Below are 20,824 nucleotides of genomic sequence, written 5' to 3'. Positions count from 1 at the left end.
ACCTCACATTCACCGTCTCAGTCCTCTCAAGGAAATTCCTCAGTATAAACTGTTTGTTTCTTTTTTACAACGTGAAAAGCGTATTTTCTTTTGTTTTCCACTTTGTCCTTTTTTTTTTTTTTATCTCTCTCCATTGAATGACCCCCTCTTAGCTACTGCAGTTACCAGAGAACTAAATGAAAGAAAAATTAAAGATCTAAACTAGCGGAAACCAAGTGAAGGAAATAAAATTATAGAAGCCGCTTCCGGCGGCTCAAAAATTGAAAATTAGAGTGAGGAATTTTAAAATATTGATTTCTGTCAATAAGAAAAGGTGATATTACAAGAAAAACAAATTTAAGCCACAAATAAACTCCTCAAACCTAATACTCTGGATCTCCTTTGCTATTGCGATTTCAATCCTTGATATTTAACCCAGATATAGAGTATGAATAACTCTATGACAGGGCAAAATATCATAGATTTCTGAACATTACGAAGGGAGATATAGTAAGGCAAACGTTGAGCCTGTTTAAAAAACTCTCTCTATCATCAATGTTCTATATCTCCTTTGCTATTGGATTTGAAATCTTGATATTTGGCATAATTTGCAGAGTTTGGCACATCTGAGTAAGTAAAGTGAAGTAAAGTAAACTAATCGCCTATTTTTTTTCAGGTATTTACAATTTACATACATAAGTAAATAAGCTGTTGACTACCAAATAGTGGGCGTGTCTAATCAAGAATGGAATTCGCCCAAACAAATGGTGGTTGGACCAAAGACATGTCAGCGCCGCCTGCAGGATATCCTGGAAGTGTGTAAAAGGAAAGGTCATGGACAAGAGGGGAAGAAAGTGGGAGAGTATTGGAACGCTGGAATCTGTTGTATCAAGATCTGGCTAGATTGTGGACTAAACTAATCTTTAAGACCGGAAAGATCCAGGACTATTCGTCGACGGAAGTTCTTAAGTAAAAGTAAAGTAAAGTAATCGCCTACTTTTTCAGGCGGGGCTGAACGTCCAACTACCAATTAGGTGTCGTGGACGGAGGCGACTAGTAAACATACTTTACTATAACTTTCTCATATTAACCATTAAATAAAATCCAAGGCCTAGACACAGGGAATCGAACCCAGTACCACAATACATATTGTGGCACATCTGAGTATAGAATCTTAAATCTTTCTAAATCATCATTTCATTATAATGTAGGATCAAAATGGCAAGAAATTCTGTGGTAATTCTTTTCGTCAATAATTTCCAGAATTCTGTCGATTGTAATCGCTTGTGATGGGGAACATGTGCGTCTTATTTTATTGTTACTTCCTGCAACGGCCGGAAGTCCTCAAACCACAAAACTAGAAAAACCTCTTCATAGCCAATGTATTAAGAATTAATATTCAGGAAGATGGTTCACTGAACCATCAAGCTTACACATGTAGGAGAATATATTGTAATATATATATTTTTTACAACTAGGCAGCCATACGTATAATATGGTTGACATGGATACATCCTGTAGTAAGGGCGAAGTTAAAGAGGAAATAAAGAGTGCGAAGTTAATGGCCGCTGAAGACAGGAAGCCATGGTACGGACCAACACAGAGAGGAAGAGAGACAACATTAAATCTTGCTTCCAGGACTGCACAGTGTATCTGTTACATAGATGGAGATTCATTTTCATTTACCGCCATTTATCGCCCCATTCTGAAACGCGGGTTTCCCTTTTATCCCCATTAAGGTCTTCCCCCTGTGACCTTTGTAACCTCATATTACATCTTTTTTTTCCTCTCTTTTTTTCCATTTTTTTTATTTTTCAGCAACCATTTCCGCCATCTTTCTCTTTTCAACATTATCGGAATGTTTTCTTTTACTATTAAGAGGAGGGTTTTGTAATCGTCATTTTATTTCGTATTTTGAGTCCTAACCGGAAATAACTACACTTTCAAACTGCAATAAATAGGGAAATGCATTTTAAACGTATTATAACATTTTAGACCCCCTTACCGGCAGCTCTACGTCATAATAAAACCCCCACCAACATCCGTGCATTACTTTGAGACAAACTAAATGCTCCCACGTAATCTGCCATTTAAACTTAAAACAGCCAAAGTAACAGAAAGACGTGACAGTCGTTACATAAATTATTTTTAAGCTTCTAAATTGAAAAATAATAAAAGATATCTTTTTATGTAAAAAAAAAAAAAAAGGTATAAAAATAAGCACAGGTGAGTAAGAAAACTAACGAGTGTAAAAAAATAATAACAAACCAACATGAGACTTGTCTACGCATGCGTACTTCAGCATGACCTACTCCCACGTTCTACAATTTAAAAAAAAGAATTGTAAATTTATGTGGGGGTGCACCCCTGCTAGCAAGCCCCTACACTGTTTTAATGCGGGTAGAAACAATGTGTGACGTCACTTTGCAAGAGCTAGAAACCTGGCAGAGTGACGTCACTTGTTACCCCCACCTCTCAAGTTTCCAGATCATCTGCTTACTTGCTGTCAATTCGCCACTCACTACTATCTACTGTTTATACTTGCTCTTTAAAAAAAAAGAAATTATAATAATAAAAAAAAACTATCACCACCCAGGATCGATCCGATTACCTTTAGCTTTAAACGATAAGCACACCTATATACCATGGTTTCCACTTTATAGCTCAGCCACTTCCAACAACGTGAAAGCTTTAAGCTTTTTCTTGGAGAAGCTGAGAAGGAGGAGTCACTCAGTTTGTTGGCAATGAATTTTCATTTGTTTACACGCATTTTTTTTTCCAGAAGAGTTCACTACAAGATGACTCTGCCAGGGTGGAGTTTTCTTAGTCGCGAGATAGAAAGAAGCTTTTATTTCACCTCACGGTGAATCCCACTTTTAATGTTGATTTTCCTTTTAGCCATTTCTCTTCAGCACAAGAGAAAGCAAGAAAAGTCCATTGACGGCTTGCTGAAGTTCTTCCACCCAGAAAGTACTCCTCAAGGTATATTTCGCTTTATTTCCCTAACTTTAAAGAAGTTTCGTACCTTACTGCATCGCAATAATCTTATATTTCCGGTTTAGAATTTTCACCGGAAATATCCGCTTCTTAAAACTAATATTTCCGTTTATTATTCATTCAAGAGTATTTAAATCAATCGCAAAGTGTCTTCTTACAGGAAGTAAGAGAAGGTAATAAGAGCAGAAGGTTAGCTACAGGAATGCTTCGGGATTTCCGGGATTGCCTTAGTGTTTTCTCTTTGTAGCATCCTCCCACAGCCACAAGAACAGAGTGGTTTTTACTGCCAGCAGCTTCTTCACCTCGGATATAGTTTGCGTCCAAAATTAATCAGACGGTCATCAATAATGGCTTACCTTTTTCTTTTTCCTCAAGGTCACGCGAACTCCTTCCACAGAAATTTCAATTGTGACTTTTTTCTTCTTAATATTTTTGGCCTTGTATTCATACTGGAACAGAAAATAATTAAGCATATAAGTTCAATACGTACATTAGCGGAAATTACAATAACATTAAAGTAAACTTATTAAGCAAATAAATAAATCTCCTGGTGCATACACAAACAAACCCACAGACAGACAGACTTTCTCAACCTGTCAGTGACGTAATGAAATTTTCTCTAAACTTTCGTGAGAAACAAGAATCTGACGTAGTCGCATACAAGTATTATTTCTCTTATCCAGAATTCTCGAGTTGTTGGCTTCTAGGGAAATTTTCAAAAGCCCAACAGTGAATTTTCTAAGGGAAAAACTTTTGATCTAAACAGGAAGTTTAGAGAAAATTTTGGAGGCATTTGTGTGTGGGGGGGGGGGGAGAAACCATCTCAAAAACGTGAAAAATCCATTGAGAAATCTCGTACTTCCGGTAATTTTTGGAATTTGCTTCGAACAGGAAATGTAATCAAGACGTTGTAACCACCCTTTAAAATTTAAAGCACGCAAAGTCGTACACTATACTGAAAATGTTGCTTAATAGGGAAGAATAGCCACATATCCTCCTGGACGGCGTAAATAAGAAAGGTTCCCTTATTAGAAATTACAAGAGGTTGGCATAATATTTTTTTGGAGCTCAGGACACAGTTCCTAGCCCTCTCCCCCCCGCAGTTCAACTGTAATCTCTATCTCTGTCTCTCTCTTGCACTTTTTCCCACCGAAACTCTGGTGAAAAGTCCATGCCAAAAAAAAAAAAGTTAAGACTGGAATAGGGAATAATGGTGCTGCATAACAAGAGGATCGCAACGGAAGGTAAGAGGGCTCCTGTAGGATATTATTATTATTAAAGGGCTCCCACTTGTCTTAACTAAGACAGAGAAAGCGTCCCTGTAAAATAGATTGCCACAATTCCCCGAGATGTAAACTTGGGCTAGGCTATTTGTGATAGGCCACCGCTCACAAAATACAAATTCACCTCTTTCCCTCTCCTTCACTCTCAGAGAGCTTTGCCGGAGAGCTTTAGCAAAATACTGATGGAATCTTCAACTTGATGATTTACTGGAGTCAGCGTTTAGGAGCATACTCCCTGTTTATCACAACACACACACATAAACCCACCCAGCTTTGCTATAGTCGCAGATTTTCCTAGACTCCATTATGTGCTTTGAATATTACATTGTAATGCACTTTCCATATTTCCACAAGAATAAAATGTTCATAGATTCCAGGGTTTTCCTCTTACTAGCTCCACTAAGTAGAGATGTCTGGAGAAAGCTTTAATCAGAAAATATTTCAAAATGAAGTTATTGATCTAAGTATTTTAATGCACCAAGTTTAGGAAATGTCATGTTTAGACTGAGAGAGAAAGAGAGAAAACAAGAAAAATCTGGAAAAGTGTACTCTGTAAAGTGCCATTTCCCAAATTAATTGGCTGATTTTCTCCATAACTATTACAGCGTCGTCCGGCGGCATCTAAATGATGTATCTAATTTGAACTATCAGCGATTTATGGGTCAAGCTAGGAGATATACACGGAAATTATATATTATAAAATATATAAAAATTATATATATATGCTTTACATCCAACTACCAATTAGGTGTCGTGGACGGAGGCGACTAGCAAACATACTTTACTATAAATTTCTCATATTAACCATTAAATAAAATCCAAGGGCTAGACACCGGAGAATCGAACCCACTAAACCAACAATACATCTAAGAATTGCGGGTCTAGCCTCTTAACCGCCTAACATACTTTACTATAAATTTCTTATATTAAACATTAAATAAAATCCAAGGCATAGAGACCGGGAATCGAACCCACTAAACCAACAATACATCTTAGCATTGCGGGTCTAGTCTCTTAACCACCTAACATACTTTACTATAAATTTTTCATATTAACCATTAAATAAAATCCAAGGCCTAGACCAGGGGAATCGAACCCACTAAACCAACAATACATCTTAGCATTGCGGGTCTAGTCTCTTAACCGTGGCGCCTTATACATTATATATTCACTTCAGGAATCCACAAAATGGATATTTCCGTGGCGATATACACGGAACTGTCTATGTGTATATTTCCGGTGAGAACTAAAATAAAAAATCTACAAGTAAAAAAAGAAAATCTGTAAGAGTAATTTGTATTTATTTATGACTGGTAGAAATAAAATCAGAACCAGTGATTAAAAAGAAGCCATGCACAGCGGTAGTGCTGTAGATCAAGAAAAGAAGATCCTATAGGATAAATGGAAGGCTTAGAGTGGAGAGAAGGGATCACCAGGGGTGGCAGGATAGCTGGGAGAACAAACTAGAGCTAGGGAGTATGTCGCACTGATTGGGAGATTACTTAGGGAATATTAGAGAGGTTATCATGTTCGGCAGAACAGCGGCGGGTGGATATCCTGCACATCGACCGAGGGGGGGTAAAAAAGGGGCGACCCTCAACCTAGCTATCCTTCCAATAAATCTGGCCTGAACAACCTCGTGGTAGACTTTAATTTTTCTATCTCTATTTTCCGCCAATATTTCCTCGTCTTTGTGGTCCATTCTCCTGCCCTCGACCACATTTATCCTGCTTAAGAACTGGAAGGACAAAGTATTGATGGTGGTAAAGTAATTTGTAACGGAACTATAAATCTATCACCGATCATTTTTCTATCTCTTTTTTTTTATGTCCACTTTCTCTTCATGAGAGGAAGTAATGCGATCAGATCGAATTTTCGATCTTGAGTTTTTAACGGGAAATACACTAGTTTTAAGGTCCATTATGTCCGGTTTGTGTTTGTGCGCGCAAATACAAGAAAAACGAAGAAAAAAATACAAGTAGAGAAGGAAACGGCGTTGCGTTGCAATCGAGAGACTGCGCTACAGATATCTTTGGAACTTTTGAGGCCAAAGGAGATTGTAGCGCGGAAGGAACTAGTAGGGGAAAGTCCTCAACCTTAGTCTTTTTAGAAGGGGAGGTTTCACCTACTAGACTTAAAAGGGAAGGCACAATAAGCCATTTGTGGCTGAGGTCCCGTGGGGTATAGGTCCCGTCCCATTTTCTAATCTAATCTAAATCCTCAGATCGGCTAGACATTCAGCAGATGCTACAATCAGCCTCTTTTGATAGATTTAATAAAATCTAATATCCCCAAATTTGCTCTGTCAAACAGTTAATAGAAAGTAAAAAAGAAAAAAGTAATAAATTGTTCGATGTAGGCGTAAAATTGAATAACCAATTTAGATATATCTTATCTTATTAGATTGGACATGTTTCAACAGGACACCTTATATGTCACCTCTCGGACATGTTTCAACAGGAGTTGTACAAATACAAATTGTACACACCGTTTGTATGATTGTAAACACAAAATAGCAAAACATATTTGTGTAAGACAAACATAACTGTGTAACAAGCTGACCACAATCTCTTCTCTGCATGGAAACTTCCGCCCCCCTCCCACTCACACACACACACACACACACACACCAACTGACAGACACATATAATGTTAGTGGCCCAGAATGGACACGGTCTTCTCTTTATGATACAGCCAGGGCTAAAGTTATGTCCATTCCAGTAGGATTAAAAGTATTTCACCAGAGGAATTCCTCATTTTTATTCCCTCTTTCATTTTTACATCCTGTTTAAAATTGGTGGGGGGAGGGGTCACCCGCAGACGTTACTCGTAGAAACAAGTCATTTTTCATAAAAAATTTCTTTATTTTAGTTTATTTATTTTTCAATAAAGCTTTAAAGGCGCTTTTCTGTAAATCATTTTCCTCAACAAAGCAGTTTTCTTTCACAATAAAAGCAGCTTGCAAATTTAAATGTTGACCAAAAAAATAAGGGCACAGCCTTCTAAATCCATAATTATTATAAATATAAACTTTGACATCATTATTTAGTTCCAGATTTGATGAAAACCCGCAAAAACTGACGTATTAAGAGAAAGTAGGCGCCACGGTAGCAGAGCGGTTAGAGGCGAGACCCGCAAAGCTAATATGTATTGTAGTACTGGGTTCGATTCCCGGTCTAGGCCTTGGATTTTATTTAATGGTTAATATGAGAAATTTATAGTAAAGTATGTTTGCTAGTCGCCTCCGTCCACGACATCTAATTTGGTAGTTGGACGTAAAGCCCGTCTGAAAATATAGGTATTACTTTACTTTACTTTTATTAAGAGGAATTTATGTGCTAACGAAATTTTTATATTAGTTTTTTTTCTGAACATTACAGACAGACTGAAAAGTCTGCAAATCAAATGCGGGAGATTTTAAAACTTATTTACGATGGGTGCTCAACGTTCGAAAGCTATTGAAGGATACTTCCTTTAAAATTTAGCTTAAGAGGATGTAAGAATAAAAAAATTTGCAACGATTCTTTTTTTAATGATAAACATCGTTCGTCGCCTTCTTCATCAGCAACGTTCCCAGACTCTACATCCCCTTCACAGAAAATACATTTTATTAAAAATAACTGTCCCTGCAGGATCCTTCGTTCATTACAAATAACTTGGTACCGACCTGAACGGCTATAAACTGGGAATTCTCTCATAAACAGGAATTATCCTGCTCGTTTTTATGATCAACTACGAGAGGAGAAAAAAGCTTAGGAATTTCACAAGTTAATGATAGTTAATCAGACACAGTGAGATTTCACTGGCTGGGTCTGGATTCTGTATTAAGCTGGCAGCTAATACTCTTCCAGCTAGACATCTTCACTGAAACTGCAATATCATCCATCTATCTTGGGGAATGTTAAAGCTCCAGACAGCAGGACTCAAATAACGTTTCCTTATTACATTTTTCCAGACTTCTTAATTGAAAAAGTCATTTCTAGCCGGGAGAGGTTTTTTACCATCCGTTTATTGTTACTGCAAACTAAATATGATGTTACAATTCTAAATTTTTGTAGTGATTATTGGCCGCTTACAATTTCGAGAATTGGAATAGAAGGGTCGTCTGAAATTATTATTCCAGGATATGTACCTGGTTTAAATCAATAATTAATTAAGTCATAAAAAGGTTTACTTTTAAAAAGTTGAGGTTTTCCTTAAAATTACGTTCTTAAAAAAAAAATCCCAGAAAACTAACCTTTATAGGTGGTGGAGGGGGTGATAAGGGCAAGATATCAAAGGTTGTTTGGCAATGGAAGGTCCAACTGGAACACACCCTGTCAGTTAATTAACCTGGCCACCTGAACTCCACTAACCGATCCTAATTAGTGAACGTTACATGAGTACCGCCATAGTTCTCGAACACCGTTCTCTAATGTACTTCCGTTTCTCTCTCACACTCTCTCTCTCTAGGATATTCCCTCTCTTTCTAGGGCAACATTACCACCTTCCGTTTTTGCGAAAAGTGAAGGGTTCAACTTTTTTTTTGTTTTTTTTAATTGAGTACTTACAATTACCTGCATAAGTAAATAAGTTGTTGACTACCAAATAGTGGGCGTGGCTAATCAAGAATGGAATTCGCCCCAAAACAGGTGGTAGGACCAAAGACATGTCAGCGTCGCCTGCAGGATATCCTGGAAGTGTGTTCGAGGAAAGTTTTTGGACAAGAGGGGAAGGAAGTGGGAGAGTTTTGGAACGCTGAAATCTGTTGTATCAAGATCTGGCTAGATTGTGGACTGAACTAATCTTTAAGACCGGAAAGATCCAGGACTATTCGTCGATGGAAGTTCTTAAGTAAAAGTAAAGAAAAGCAAAGTAATCGCCTATTTTTTGAGGCGGGGCTTAACGTCCAACTACCAATTAGGTGTCGTGGACGGAGGCGACTAGCAAACATACTGTAAATTTCTTTCATTAACCATTAAATAAAATCCAAGGCCTAGATACCGGGGGAATCGAACCCACTAAACCAACAATACATATTAGCATTGCGGGTCTAGTCTCTTAACCGCCTAACATACTTTACTATAAATTTCTTTTATTAACCATTAAAAAAATCCAAGGCCTGTATTTGTATTTACGTCACTATAGTGATGTAATAGATTTAATTTATTTCCCAAAATTTTATCCATACATCATTATTCTCGGAGCATAAAAGAGAATATATCATTTATCATAAAATAGACAAATAATATAAAGATTCAGTGAAACCTCAAAGAAAGGTTTACAATTTGTACCAGGTTATCCAGCTGTACGCAGTGATATTATGGAGTCACAAAAGAGGAGGAGGATCAATATGTCCATTAATCATCCTTTTGATACGGTGGAAGTGGATGGATTATTTTCTTTCTGCGACCAAAGGATTAAGTTCAATTGAAGAAGGATTAATATGGCTGAAATTTCTATTAAAGATGGCGTCTCTATAGAAACGGTAGGAGGTTCTGTTTTTGTTGGGAGTGTTTTGTGGTAGGGGTGGGGGATAAAGCTTTATAAATGGCGATCAAACCCTAAATAGTGTGACAAATCAGCCTCTGACAATGGATGAAGTTTGAAACTGGGCCAAAAAAGAGGAAAAATATGCATGCTATGAAGGATAAAATCAATGATATAACTTTTAGAGAAAAACATAGGAGATGTACCCAAGAAAAACTAGGAAAAGAGGAGTTTCCAGTAGGGAAATTCAACAAGATATTAACCAGTTAAGAGAGTTTGACGTGTATACACGTCAAACTAAATCTCTGTTACGGTGCGTTTGACGTGTATACTCGTTGTGAAAAATATAAAATTGCCATTAATGATAAAAACTCGAAATTTTAATAAAATACAATAAGAATATTATTTGGTGGGATATTTCCTTTATCTTACCAATAGAACTGCGGTGGGAGTCAGCCAAATGATAAGTGGTTGGTCCATGTTTGGTCTCCGCATTAGAGATTGGGGAATTACGCACACAAATAGAAGCTCTCAACCTTTGTGCAATATCCGTTTTTACCTTAGATACAGGTTCAGACCTCACAGTACGAGCATGATTTCATTTTGCACAGAATTCAAAAAGCTCTTTTCTTCCTTGTAAAAAAAAGCTCTTGCGTCTCTAGTTAACTAGAGCAATGCATAACGTGAAGCGGTGCAAGATTTTTGAAACAGCACAGAATGCTCTGGTAATCTGTAAGCCCCCAGAGAAATTGCAGAAAAAGTCGCTTGCAGTGACTATTATGACGTTGTAAAAGTTTGGTTGTTTTGCCCTGCTTTCGACACGTGTATACACGTCATTGTCTGATTTTAATTCCGCACACTGTGTGGGGGGGGGGGATATTTAAAAACTAAATTCAACGCTTAACTGGTTAGCCTTCCTCATTTTATTGCTGAAAGAACTTCACCATAAGTTCCTATCGGATCAGCTGATCAGACCCAAACCGATGTAAAAAAAATCGACCTTTATCGAACTTATTTCTTAAAACATAAAATCAGTTTCCAAAACTTGTCACATTGCAATACTATCAGAAAAAGGAAGTAACAATAATCAGGAAATGCTTTTTTAGGCTCCTGGCATGGCTTCCGTGTGAATGTTTGGCGTCTGCTTAGGATGAAGCTTAGGGATGCTGTGAATAGATCTAGACAAAAAAATTAAATTCGGATAAGAGCTTAGAAAGCACAATATTCGGTTTAGAATGATTTATAATTGGCTAGTCAAATAGTATTGCATTTTTAAAAATAAGCAGCGATGTTACGGAAAAAACAAACAAAATTTAATCGAGGGGGGCCGCGCAAAAATCATTACAGCGATATGACAAATTACACATTGTATGTGTGTGTAGAAGGAGAGGGGAGTATTTGAACGGAATAGAGCATCAAAATATCTGGCAAACAGTTGTGCCAATCAAATCAATCAGAAACCCTACAATTACAGGCAAAAGAGAAAAAACCTCTCAGTCAATGAATATACATCGGGCCGGTTTACTTTTTTTTTATTTTCTAGTCAGCATCCGTTTCTCTCCAGCTGCAGTACAATTGGTCCAATTGGAAACCAATAGTAATGAATTGTGACTGCGCCCTCTGAATAGAAATGACTTTCCTCGGAGTTTACAGCGAGGAGGCTGTACTTCCGAGGCCTATATTGTAACTACCTATTTTATAATCTGGGCTTTGTTATTCTAGAGTGCAGTTAGTTAAATCAAGGATAAAAAAAATAAAAATGAGCACCGCTGGGATCGATCCACAGATTTCTGAGCTCATTGTTATTCCAAAGGCACTGTACTATACTCTTCGCCTGACTTTATGTTACACTAATGGCGTCACATCCTTTATGTCTTCTGTATTTAGTTGCTAAAGCTGGATCGCTTGAGCAATGTTTATGCATTGTGCTTACTTACAGCAACATGAAAAGCATGATCTTTACTTTATTTTTCCATCTTCTCTTAATATTTACTACAACAGGATACGTAGTTATCAGAGATTTTCTATTTTTGGCATTCTCTGGAAAATATACGCAAAAGGAATTCTGATTATGGTCCTTTTTTTTAATTTATATTTTACTTAAAACTTTACAATAAGTTTAAAACATTTGGACAAGGCGAAGTAAACTCCGATTTACAAGAAACGTGCATGAGATGGCCGGTCTCTGGGCGGCTTGAGCTTCAAGCGGCGCCTAGGGTTTTCAGAAAAAAGTGGTAGGATGTTAAAGAGGATTCTGGGAGATCGGCGTGGGTGGTGAAGACTGCTGGTGTGGAGTTTCCTGTATCTATACGTAACCAGATCGAAAACGAAAAGGGTATTGTAGTGGTTATGGGTAGCTAAGGTTGGAAACATAAAAGTGATTCAACGGAGCGTTTTCAATTTGGGATGAATGGAATTGAGCAAGAATTTGAAGGCTTGGTTAAACCCTATAGTTCACTTGGTTAAACCCCATAGTTAACTTGGTTAACCAGTTAACTATTTCGACCTAGTTGGGAAAATGTGTCCCCTAAGTGCGTCGTACCAAAATAAGCGATGACGAATATATTCATCAAACCCAGATTGTTTGATATGAAATTGGGTTGCAATGAAATGACTTTTATATATTTTTTTTCGTTATTTATTTCATGTACATTTATTCATTTATTTATATTAACATAAATAGGAACCAAATACATCAAAAATAAATTGGCGAATATATTTTAATTTTAATTAAAATTGCAAAATTAACTGTAAAATTCACTACTGAAAACGTATGACGAATATACTTCGTCATAACACAAAATTTTGACACTTTTTTTCATGACGAATATCTTCGTCATAAATTGTTCAATTGGTTAAACCCCCATTGTTCACTTGGTTAAAATCCCAAAGTTCACTTGGTTAAAATCCCATAGTTCATTTGGTTAAACCCCATAGTTCACTTGGTTGAACCCTATAGTTCACTTGGTTGAACCCTATAGTTCACTTGGTTGAACCCTATAGTTCACTTGGTTAAACCCCCATAGTTCACTTGGTTAAACCTCATAGTTCATTTGGTTAAACCCCCATAATTCACTTAATTAAACCCCATAGTTCACTTTGTTGAACCTTATAGTTCACTTGGTTAAAATCCCATAGTTCACTTGGTTAAACCCATAGTTAACTTGGTTAAACCCCATAGTTCAATAATAATCAGTTTTTAGTATTGTAGAGATAGTTTAGAGTGTTTTCGCGGTAAACGTTGCATTGGCGGCACGTTTTGCGGTTGCAATCGATACCCACAGGCACACACACACCCTCAGAACCCATTTTTTTTTTAACTCAGGGTACCCCAAAACGGTTTTATCCAATTACAAAACTCTGAACAATCGCAAGACTTCCTCTCTAGAGACGGCAGAAGCAATGAAAGTAGACTTGTAAAACTCTTTTTTTGTAAAGTATAGAATTTATTGTTGACCTTCGACTCCCAGGGGGAATAATAAATAAATCGTACAGTATGTGTGGTACATGAGGGGGGGGGGGTACAAGCAGCGCCTAAAGTGTGTAAGAGTGCGAGTGTGACGTCTAAATGAGGCGACGACACTTTGATCGTATTTCAACAGATTGGTTAGAGAAAAAAGTTTTATGGGCCAGTGCCGGGGACGTAATAAAAAACCAGTGTTTTGCAATGCAATGGATGCGGTCAGGGGAGGATGCTCGTAGTTTAAACTGATTTATCGATACACTAGGTCGATGTTTTTTTTAAACAATTAACCTTTTACTTTTAGTCCCCTCACAACTTAAACTTTTAACGTCTTATTTAAGCTACACGAACAAACATGCTCTTCTACCAGAATATAAATATGTACAAATATAAAACTAAAGCATAGTAACACTGTGATCGAACTACGTAACAGTCAAATCCGGAATTATGTTTCCATAAATCCCTACCTAAATAATTAGCACAGGAAAACTGTAACGAATAAAAGTTTTCATTACACAAACAAATAGAATTCCAACTTTAATAATCCATTTTTATGAAAATTGTGTTTCCTAAAGTATTTTCTTCAAATGGAAATTCTAGCAATGCCTTCAATATACGTGATATGCTACAGCTGTTCCTTGATCTGAAATGGAACATTAGAAACGTTTCTTAACGATATAGTGGAATAGAACTACCAGTTCAAAATATTTTGATCGAAACCTTATTTTCTGATCTTCTGATATTACATTAAGCGAAATATGAGACGCCACGGTAGCAGAGCGGTTAAGAGACTAGACCCGCAAAGCTAAGATGTATTGTTGGTTTAGTGGGTTCGATTCCCCCGGTCTAGGCTTTAGATTTTATTTAATGGTTAATATTAGAAATTTATAGTAAAGTATGTTAGGCGGTTAAGAGACTAGACCCGCAATGCTAAGATGTATTGTTGGTTTAATGGGTTCGATTCCCCAAGTATAGGCCTTGGATTTTATTTAATGGTTAATATGAGAAATTTATAGTAAAGTATGTTAGGCGGTTAAGAGACTAGACCCACAATGCTAAGATGTAATGTTGGTTTAGTGGGTTCGATTCCCCAGGTCTAAGCCTTGGATTTTATTTAATGGTTAATATGAGAAATTTATAGTAAAGTATGTTAGGCGGTTAAGAGACTAGACCCGCAATGCTAAGATGAATTGTTGGTTTAGTGGGTTCGATTCCCGGTGTCTAGGCTTTGTATTTTATTTAATGGTTAATATGAGAAATTTATAGTAAAGTATGTTTGCTAGTCGCCTCCGTCCACGACACCTAATTTGGTAGTTAGACCGTAAAGCCCGCCTGAAAAAATAGGCAATTACTTTATTTACTTATTTTAAGCGAAATATGAAATTAGAAATCTTTTTTTGAGTTACATTGGACCAATAATGCACATCACTGATAACATCTCAGTTTTCGATCTCACTGAAAAGAAATTATTTGGTTTAAACTCAAAATCCCAAGTCTGACGAAGTACAAGAAGAAATGGTTTACAATGTGTAAAAGCAATTGAAACTCCTAGAGTGCACACCTACATGACGTTCTATTAGCTCAGCTTACGTCATTACAGTTTCTTGAAACTTAGAATGTATACTAAAGAGGCAAGGTAAGGCAAGTAGGTGAGCCACTTCTCCATTGGCTTTGTAGATTCTACGTCACCACATTCTAACTTCTAAACACAAAAGCATGTGTTCATTCTATAACAGAATGAATGGTTCTTTATTCTGGACATTCGTTTCCAGACAATGTCGATCTAAAACTTCAGGAACCATTTTTATAATATAGAGAGCTCTAGTCCAATGAATTGGAACGGATGGGAGGGAAAGGTGGAATTCACACCATTCTCTGACGAATCATATCCTTCGAAAACACAGCTCTCGACATGTCCAGAACAAAAAATTTAAAAAAAAAATGGAACAATGTGGTTGGTTAAATTGTTTGAATAGAAATGGCATTGGTGTGTAACGGACAGCCACTGCCTCATTCCCTCACGGACACACAGAACTGTGGTCCAGAGGTTCTGTGGTGTGGGGGGGTCTGTAGGCATGTTCCCTAGGGCGGAGGTGAACTGATCCATGCCGCTGCCTCCTCTATAAACAAAATCATCATTAATTAAGAGAAGTGCAGGCTTAAAATCAGCAAAATTTCCGCGCTCCACATCTGACGTCACTTCCTGTGTCAGTCTATTGTCGAACAATGTTCTTCCCACTTTTTTTTCACGACATCGTTAAATTTTTGGTTTAATGTATTCTTTTGTTATTGTTGTTTCTAATTGGGAAATACGAAAAATTGTCATTTATCTCAGCACAATCGAAACTCCCCAGTACCTTCGTTGACGGAAGTGATTCTCTAAAATATAGTGTGAAAAGAGGATCCCATTGACCGATGGCTCCGCATAACGGTGAAGTGGTGTGTCTTCTAAGGCCAAGCAATGACCACCATGACCTGTCCAAGAAGGCGATAACTTTGGCTTGGGTCATCGAATAAATTTCTCCGTTCTATCACAAATTCACCCAAGAAGTGAAGACTGATTTCTGCACAGCCCCTAGGATGAGCAGTAAGGTTCCAGGCCCATGGAAAGGTTCACAAAAATCTTGCCGGGCCAATTCCGGGTCCACCTCCACGTTGCCCACATACCCGCCTTGAACCACCGAACATTAGCACGGGCCTTTTATTGATTAAGTGAGTTCCTAGTACCTGGAAAACCCAAAAGAGGAAGGATATCCCTTCTTCCTGCTAGAATCTTCTTGATCCTTAAAAGTAATCAATCATTCTCTCAACTTCACTCTTTCTTCTATTAATTTTGTGAGAAAAACTAATCCATTACTAATAGAAAAGAGAAAAGTCAAAAAAATTGGTTTCTATTTGATTAATTCGTTTCCTTGACAACGCAGGAAAATTGTAGATGCTGCATCATTGAGCAAAGCTGGTTCAATTCACTATAAGAAAAGCAATTGAACAGAGGTGTCCATTAAAAGTTAGTCCAATCTGTTTAGTTAGTTTGGCCCAATCTAAATCTAGCAGATGAGCGAGGAGTTTTCCGGAAAATTGACTTCCCAGAGGGGAAACTTCTCAAAGTAAGCTGGGGGGCTTGAGACTCATTACTTTAATCAATCCCCTTCAATCACAGAATCTTAGATGCTTCTTCTTGCACCGCTGATTATGTGAATTCGCGTAGCCTAGAATTTTTGGATTAGATTTTCTTGCGTTTTCACTGTCACTGATTTGGTAACCTCTTGATTTTCACGTGAAGAGAAAATGTTTTTAAGTCAGATGGAAGATATCATCTCCTTAGTTGGATATTCTCTACATCATCCCCCAATGCGTACTGTTCATCAGGAAAACCGTAGGCAAACTAAAAAGAATACTAAACTAGAAGAAAAGCAGTCAGACCGAGAAAATTTACCTGAAACCCACCCTTCTTTTACATCCATCTTCTTACGGACTTACAAGTGTAAGAGGAAGTAGCTGAAAAGAGAAAATTTCTCTTCGCTTTTAAATCTACTTCACTTTCTCTGATTGATTTAACCGGAAGTCAATTCTTTTTCCAATTAATATGCTAATGAAGATTGCTTTTATTAAAACAATTTTTTTAATTTGAAATCATTTAATTAAATTTTAACGGCGGCCGGAAGATTAAACGCCGAAGGTACTTAATTATTTCATCGTTTTCAATTATCGATACCAAGAGGCTGTTTTACTAATTAATAATCTTCTCTAATAAGTTAATTTCATTAATACTACTTCTAATGGTTCATTTTTAGCAACTTTTTTCTCGAAATCTATTTGATCTGAGTTGTTGCTAAAAAATTAAAGTTATAAAGGAGGATTTGCCCTATATTTGAAAGGAAATTTGGGAATTTTATCTTTTATAGAAAAAGAGAAAAAAATTATCAAAAAGTTGGATGTTTTTCAACGTTACGCTTTTTCTGGTGCAGTTTTTGACGATCAACCCTTATACAGTTTTAATTAGTGTCAATTAGATACTTGTTAATAATTTAATTTAAACATTGTTCCTGAATTGACCACTTGGTTCTAAAATACGCATTTGATAGACAGATGCACGAACAGGAAAGACCATTATCGGAATACTACTTCCTGGCATTTAGAAATATCCTGAAAACGTGTCTTTTCGGTAGAAACTGGACATAGATGAAAATTCGACTCAATTCCTTCCTCTACCTCTATCTAAACAAGAATTGAGTCAAAAGAGATTATTTTCCTTTACAAGATTAATTTAACTTCAGACATCACTTTGTAAGTAAAGCCGGTCGTAAATTTAATGATACCTGATGCTTAATATTTTTGGCATGGGTGGGGGTAAGTTAGGACGTAGATGTAAAAAAAGGACTTTGTCAAGAAGAAGTGGAAGAAGAAGAAAGAAGCCGTTAAGTTGGTGAGCAGAAAGTGGCTCCGTACTCCAAGGAGTTACACTTAGTGTGCATAATGGCACTTTTTAAACTTCAAAGAAGAGAAGCTAGAAAGTGGAAGACTCAGTGGTAGAGGCGGCAGCAGTAAACGAAGAAATAGATCAGGTGGGGGATGGGGGTGGCCAGCAACAGATAAAGTAACACCTCCTGCCGTCTCCTGCCACTTCAATTTGCCGCCCCTGTATAAGGTTTAAATGGATATTTCTTCCATTTTTTTTTACCCTTCCCCACTAAACTGAATGGGTCTTCTCTGCCTCCAACCAGCACTCTGAGGGATTCATCAACGATTTTTTTTTTCTTCCCTTTCATCCTGGCCTTCTGTTAGAACACGCTGAGGGACTGAAATAAGTTTAAAGTGAATAGAAGATACCTTTATCCTGAGGTAAGTGGCTTCGAAACTGTATAGTTTGATAAACTACTTTCTGCGCTAGTTTCTAGTGGTGCTTACTTCCGGTTTACTCCATGAAAGAAGTTTTCACCGGAAGGAGTTTTTTCTGGGGGTGGGGGAAAATCCTAAACCGGAAAAGCACTCGATCGTAATAATTTCCCTCTCACTAGTAAGAGCAGAAAAAAAAAATCAATGAAAATAAAAAATTACAAGTTTAAACGTGAAAATACTTACTCGTATTCGTCTCATGGCAGCCACAATCTCCATTCGACTGGTAGGCTTCGGCACATCCAGCGAGCCAATGTACTGCAAATACAAACGCAACAATGTTAACAAAATTTGCCAAAATTTTAGATTTCAATTCCTGGAATTGTATTTAATGAAATATTATGGATTTGGTAATATTTGAAGAGCCAAATGGAGTTGGAGTGGGCTTAAAATTCAACTAATTGAATTTCGCTAATTTTTAGTTCAAATACAAATTTGTAATCCAGTTTTAAAATAATAATGTTAACAAATTTAACTAAAATACTAAATTAAATTTAACTGTAATTATAAAGTTAATTTAGAAGTGCATGCATACAAGATGAGATGTAGGGTAATGCGTCCATTTCTGTAATGCTATTAAACAAAACGGATTAGCATATATATACCGGAAACGTGGTACGGCTTCATGTAATCATATATGCGCATACTAAATAACTCTCTATAAAAGAATTATTGTAAATATATATATTTATATTCAGCTAACAAATAATTTACAATATTTACAAATTTATTTTCTTAAAAATTCGTTGTTTTTCGCCCCGGAAATAGGCTTTGCGTGTTAGTGTGTGTGTGTGTGTGTTGTGACGTGTTAGTGTGTAAAACGGAAAATGTGAACAGTCCTTAGCATAGGAAATCGCTGAGCCGGAAACAAACTTCACTTAAGTGAGTTTTCAATTGAAAAGTGGAATGCAATTTTACAAAATCGCAATAGTGAAAAGCGAAAACTTAGGCCACGTATCATTAACTATCAAAGTGTAATTGATCGTTATTCAGTGATTTAGTATGTAAAGGGATAAGTAATTTTTCATTTTATTATTATTTTTTTGACTTTCGAGAAACACATTCAATTATTTACATGATATAATACTTTCATTTGCCTGATATAATTTCTGAACGCCCACTTCGACCCAGCTCTTAAGGTGGGGCGCGTTGTGAGCTTCGCGTGAGCGAAAATAATGACGTCATTAGTGACGTTTTCGCCACGACCACTACGACTGCGGCCGCCTTGTGGAACGGCTGAAGTTATATTTTGATCGTTGTGAGCGCTTAGTCAAATTCACTCTTAGACGGATTTATTGTTCTTGAAGCACCCGGTATCTCTCATGGGTTGAGGGCTGGACGGGGAACAATGGGAATTTTGGGAATTCGCCTGCGATCCTTCCCACTGTTTTTTGGTGGAACCGCCATTTTAATACAATCTAATGTAATTATCAAGTTAGCAGTTTTGTCACTTTTTGTCCTGCGAAACAAACTTTTGTGTTTGCTAGATTTACAAGACTGTGTATATGACCTCCACTTCCTTCCGTCTAGAGTTATATGCACAAATTCAGAAATGATTTAAAGTAGAAGCCAAAGTTTGCTGTTGCTTAACTAATTAGCATAGCGCCATCTATTATTATTGTTGTTGTATTTATTGTTGCCCAAGTTTACGTCTCTAGAACATCCTGTTTAATAGTGTACCAAGGTACTAATTTCCTCCTCTAGTCTAGTTGATAAAACTCCATTATCTCGTTGTTTTGTTAAACTAAAGTGTAATACCTCTTTGCCAGCACAGGTAGAGTTCTCTCCTAATTAAATATTCTTTAGTTAATAAACAACTACAACCCAATAACTGAGTTCATTTAACTTGCCACATAATTTCTTAAACGTTTTAATTATTACAAAATTTCACCAAAATAATTTTATTAATTAAAAAATTTGTTAATTATTGTTGTTACAATAATAACAATAAATGAGTGTTTTTTTGGGAAGATCTGACGACATACGATTTCAATGCTCAAGATACAAAGTTCCAAAATTTAGCGCTTTCTTGAAGTTTACTTAGTTGGTCTAGTGGTCAAGATAGTTGCTTTGTGAGTGGAAGATCCCCGGATCGAATCCCCCATGTGTATGCGATTACTTTTTATTTCTTACAAAAAAATTGTTTATAGTAAAGTATGAGCTTCCGCATCTAGACACATCTAGGGTGCATTCCACTAAGCGCCTCACAACGATCAAAATATACCTTCAGCCGTTCCACATGACGACCGTGGCGGTCATAGTGGTCGTGGCGAAAACGTCACTAATGACGTCATTATTTTCGCTCACGCGAAGCTCACAACGCCCCCCACTATTCTTATACCCAGCTCTTGCTGGGTCGAAGTAGGCGTTCAGAAATTTGGCACAATTTTTAAAAAAGCAAAGATGGCGACCGAAAAAATTATAACATGTAAATAAATTATCTCATGTAAATAATTGAATGTGTTTCTCGAAAGTCTAAAAAAAGTAATAAAATGAAAAATTTACTTATCCCTTTACATACTAAATCACTGAATAACGACCAATTACACTTTGATAGTTAATAATACGTGGCCTAAGTTTTCGCTTTTCACTATTGCGATTTTGTAAAATTGCATTCCACTCTTCATCGGAACTAGATGAAGAACTTTCTAAAGCATTATTACGTTGCATTAATAAATATCCAACTGTTGCAACGAAAGATATTTTAATTTTATTTAAACGTGAATTTTATAAATAC

The 20,824-nt window shown here is 36.8% G+C and overlaps 1 protein-coding gene across 1 annotated transcript in view; it reads right to left on the bottom strand.

The window, feature by feature from the left end:
* LOC141450142 (carboxyl-terminal PDZ ligand of neuronal nitric oxide synthase protein) overlaps positions 1-20,824 on the bottom strand; it is a 299,139-nt gene that overhangs the window by 77,769 nt on the left and 200,546 nt on the right. Inside the window, exons 2-3 of the mRNA XM_074120261.1 lie at positions 18,274-18,345; positions 3,333-3,425 (exon numbers count right to left, since the gene is read on the bottom strand). Of these exons, the coding sequence (XP_073976362.1) occupies positions 3,333-3,425; positions 18,274-18,345 (165 nt within the window). The remainder of the gene's footprint in view (positions 1-3,332; positions 3,426-18,273; positions 18,346-20,824) is intronic.

The sequence above is a fragment of the Rhodnius prolixus genome, unplaced genomic scaffold, assembly GCF_049639745.1.
Source record: "Rhodnius prolixus isolate KJV_2025 unplaced genomic scaffold, Rpr scaffold_2, whole genome shotgun sequence".
Classification (NCBI taxonomy): Eukaryota; Metazoa; Arthropoda; class Insecta; order Hemiptera; family Reduviidae; genus Rhodnius; species Rhodnius prolixus.
Note: the sequence above shows the minus strand (reverse complement) of the source record. Positions and strands in the feature narration are given on the sequence as shown.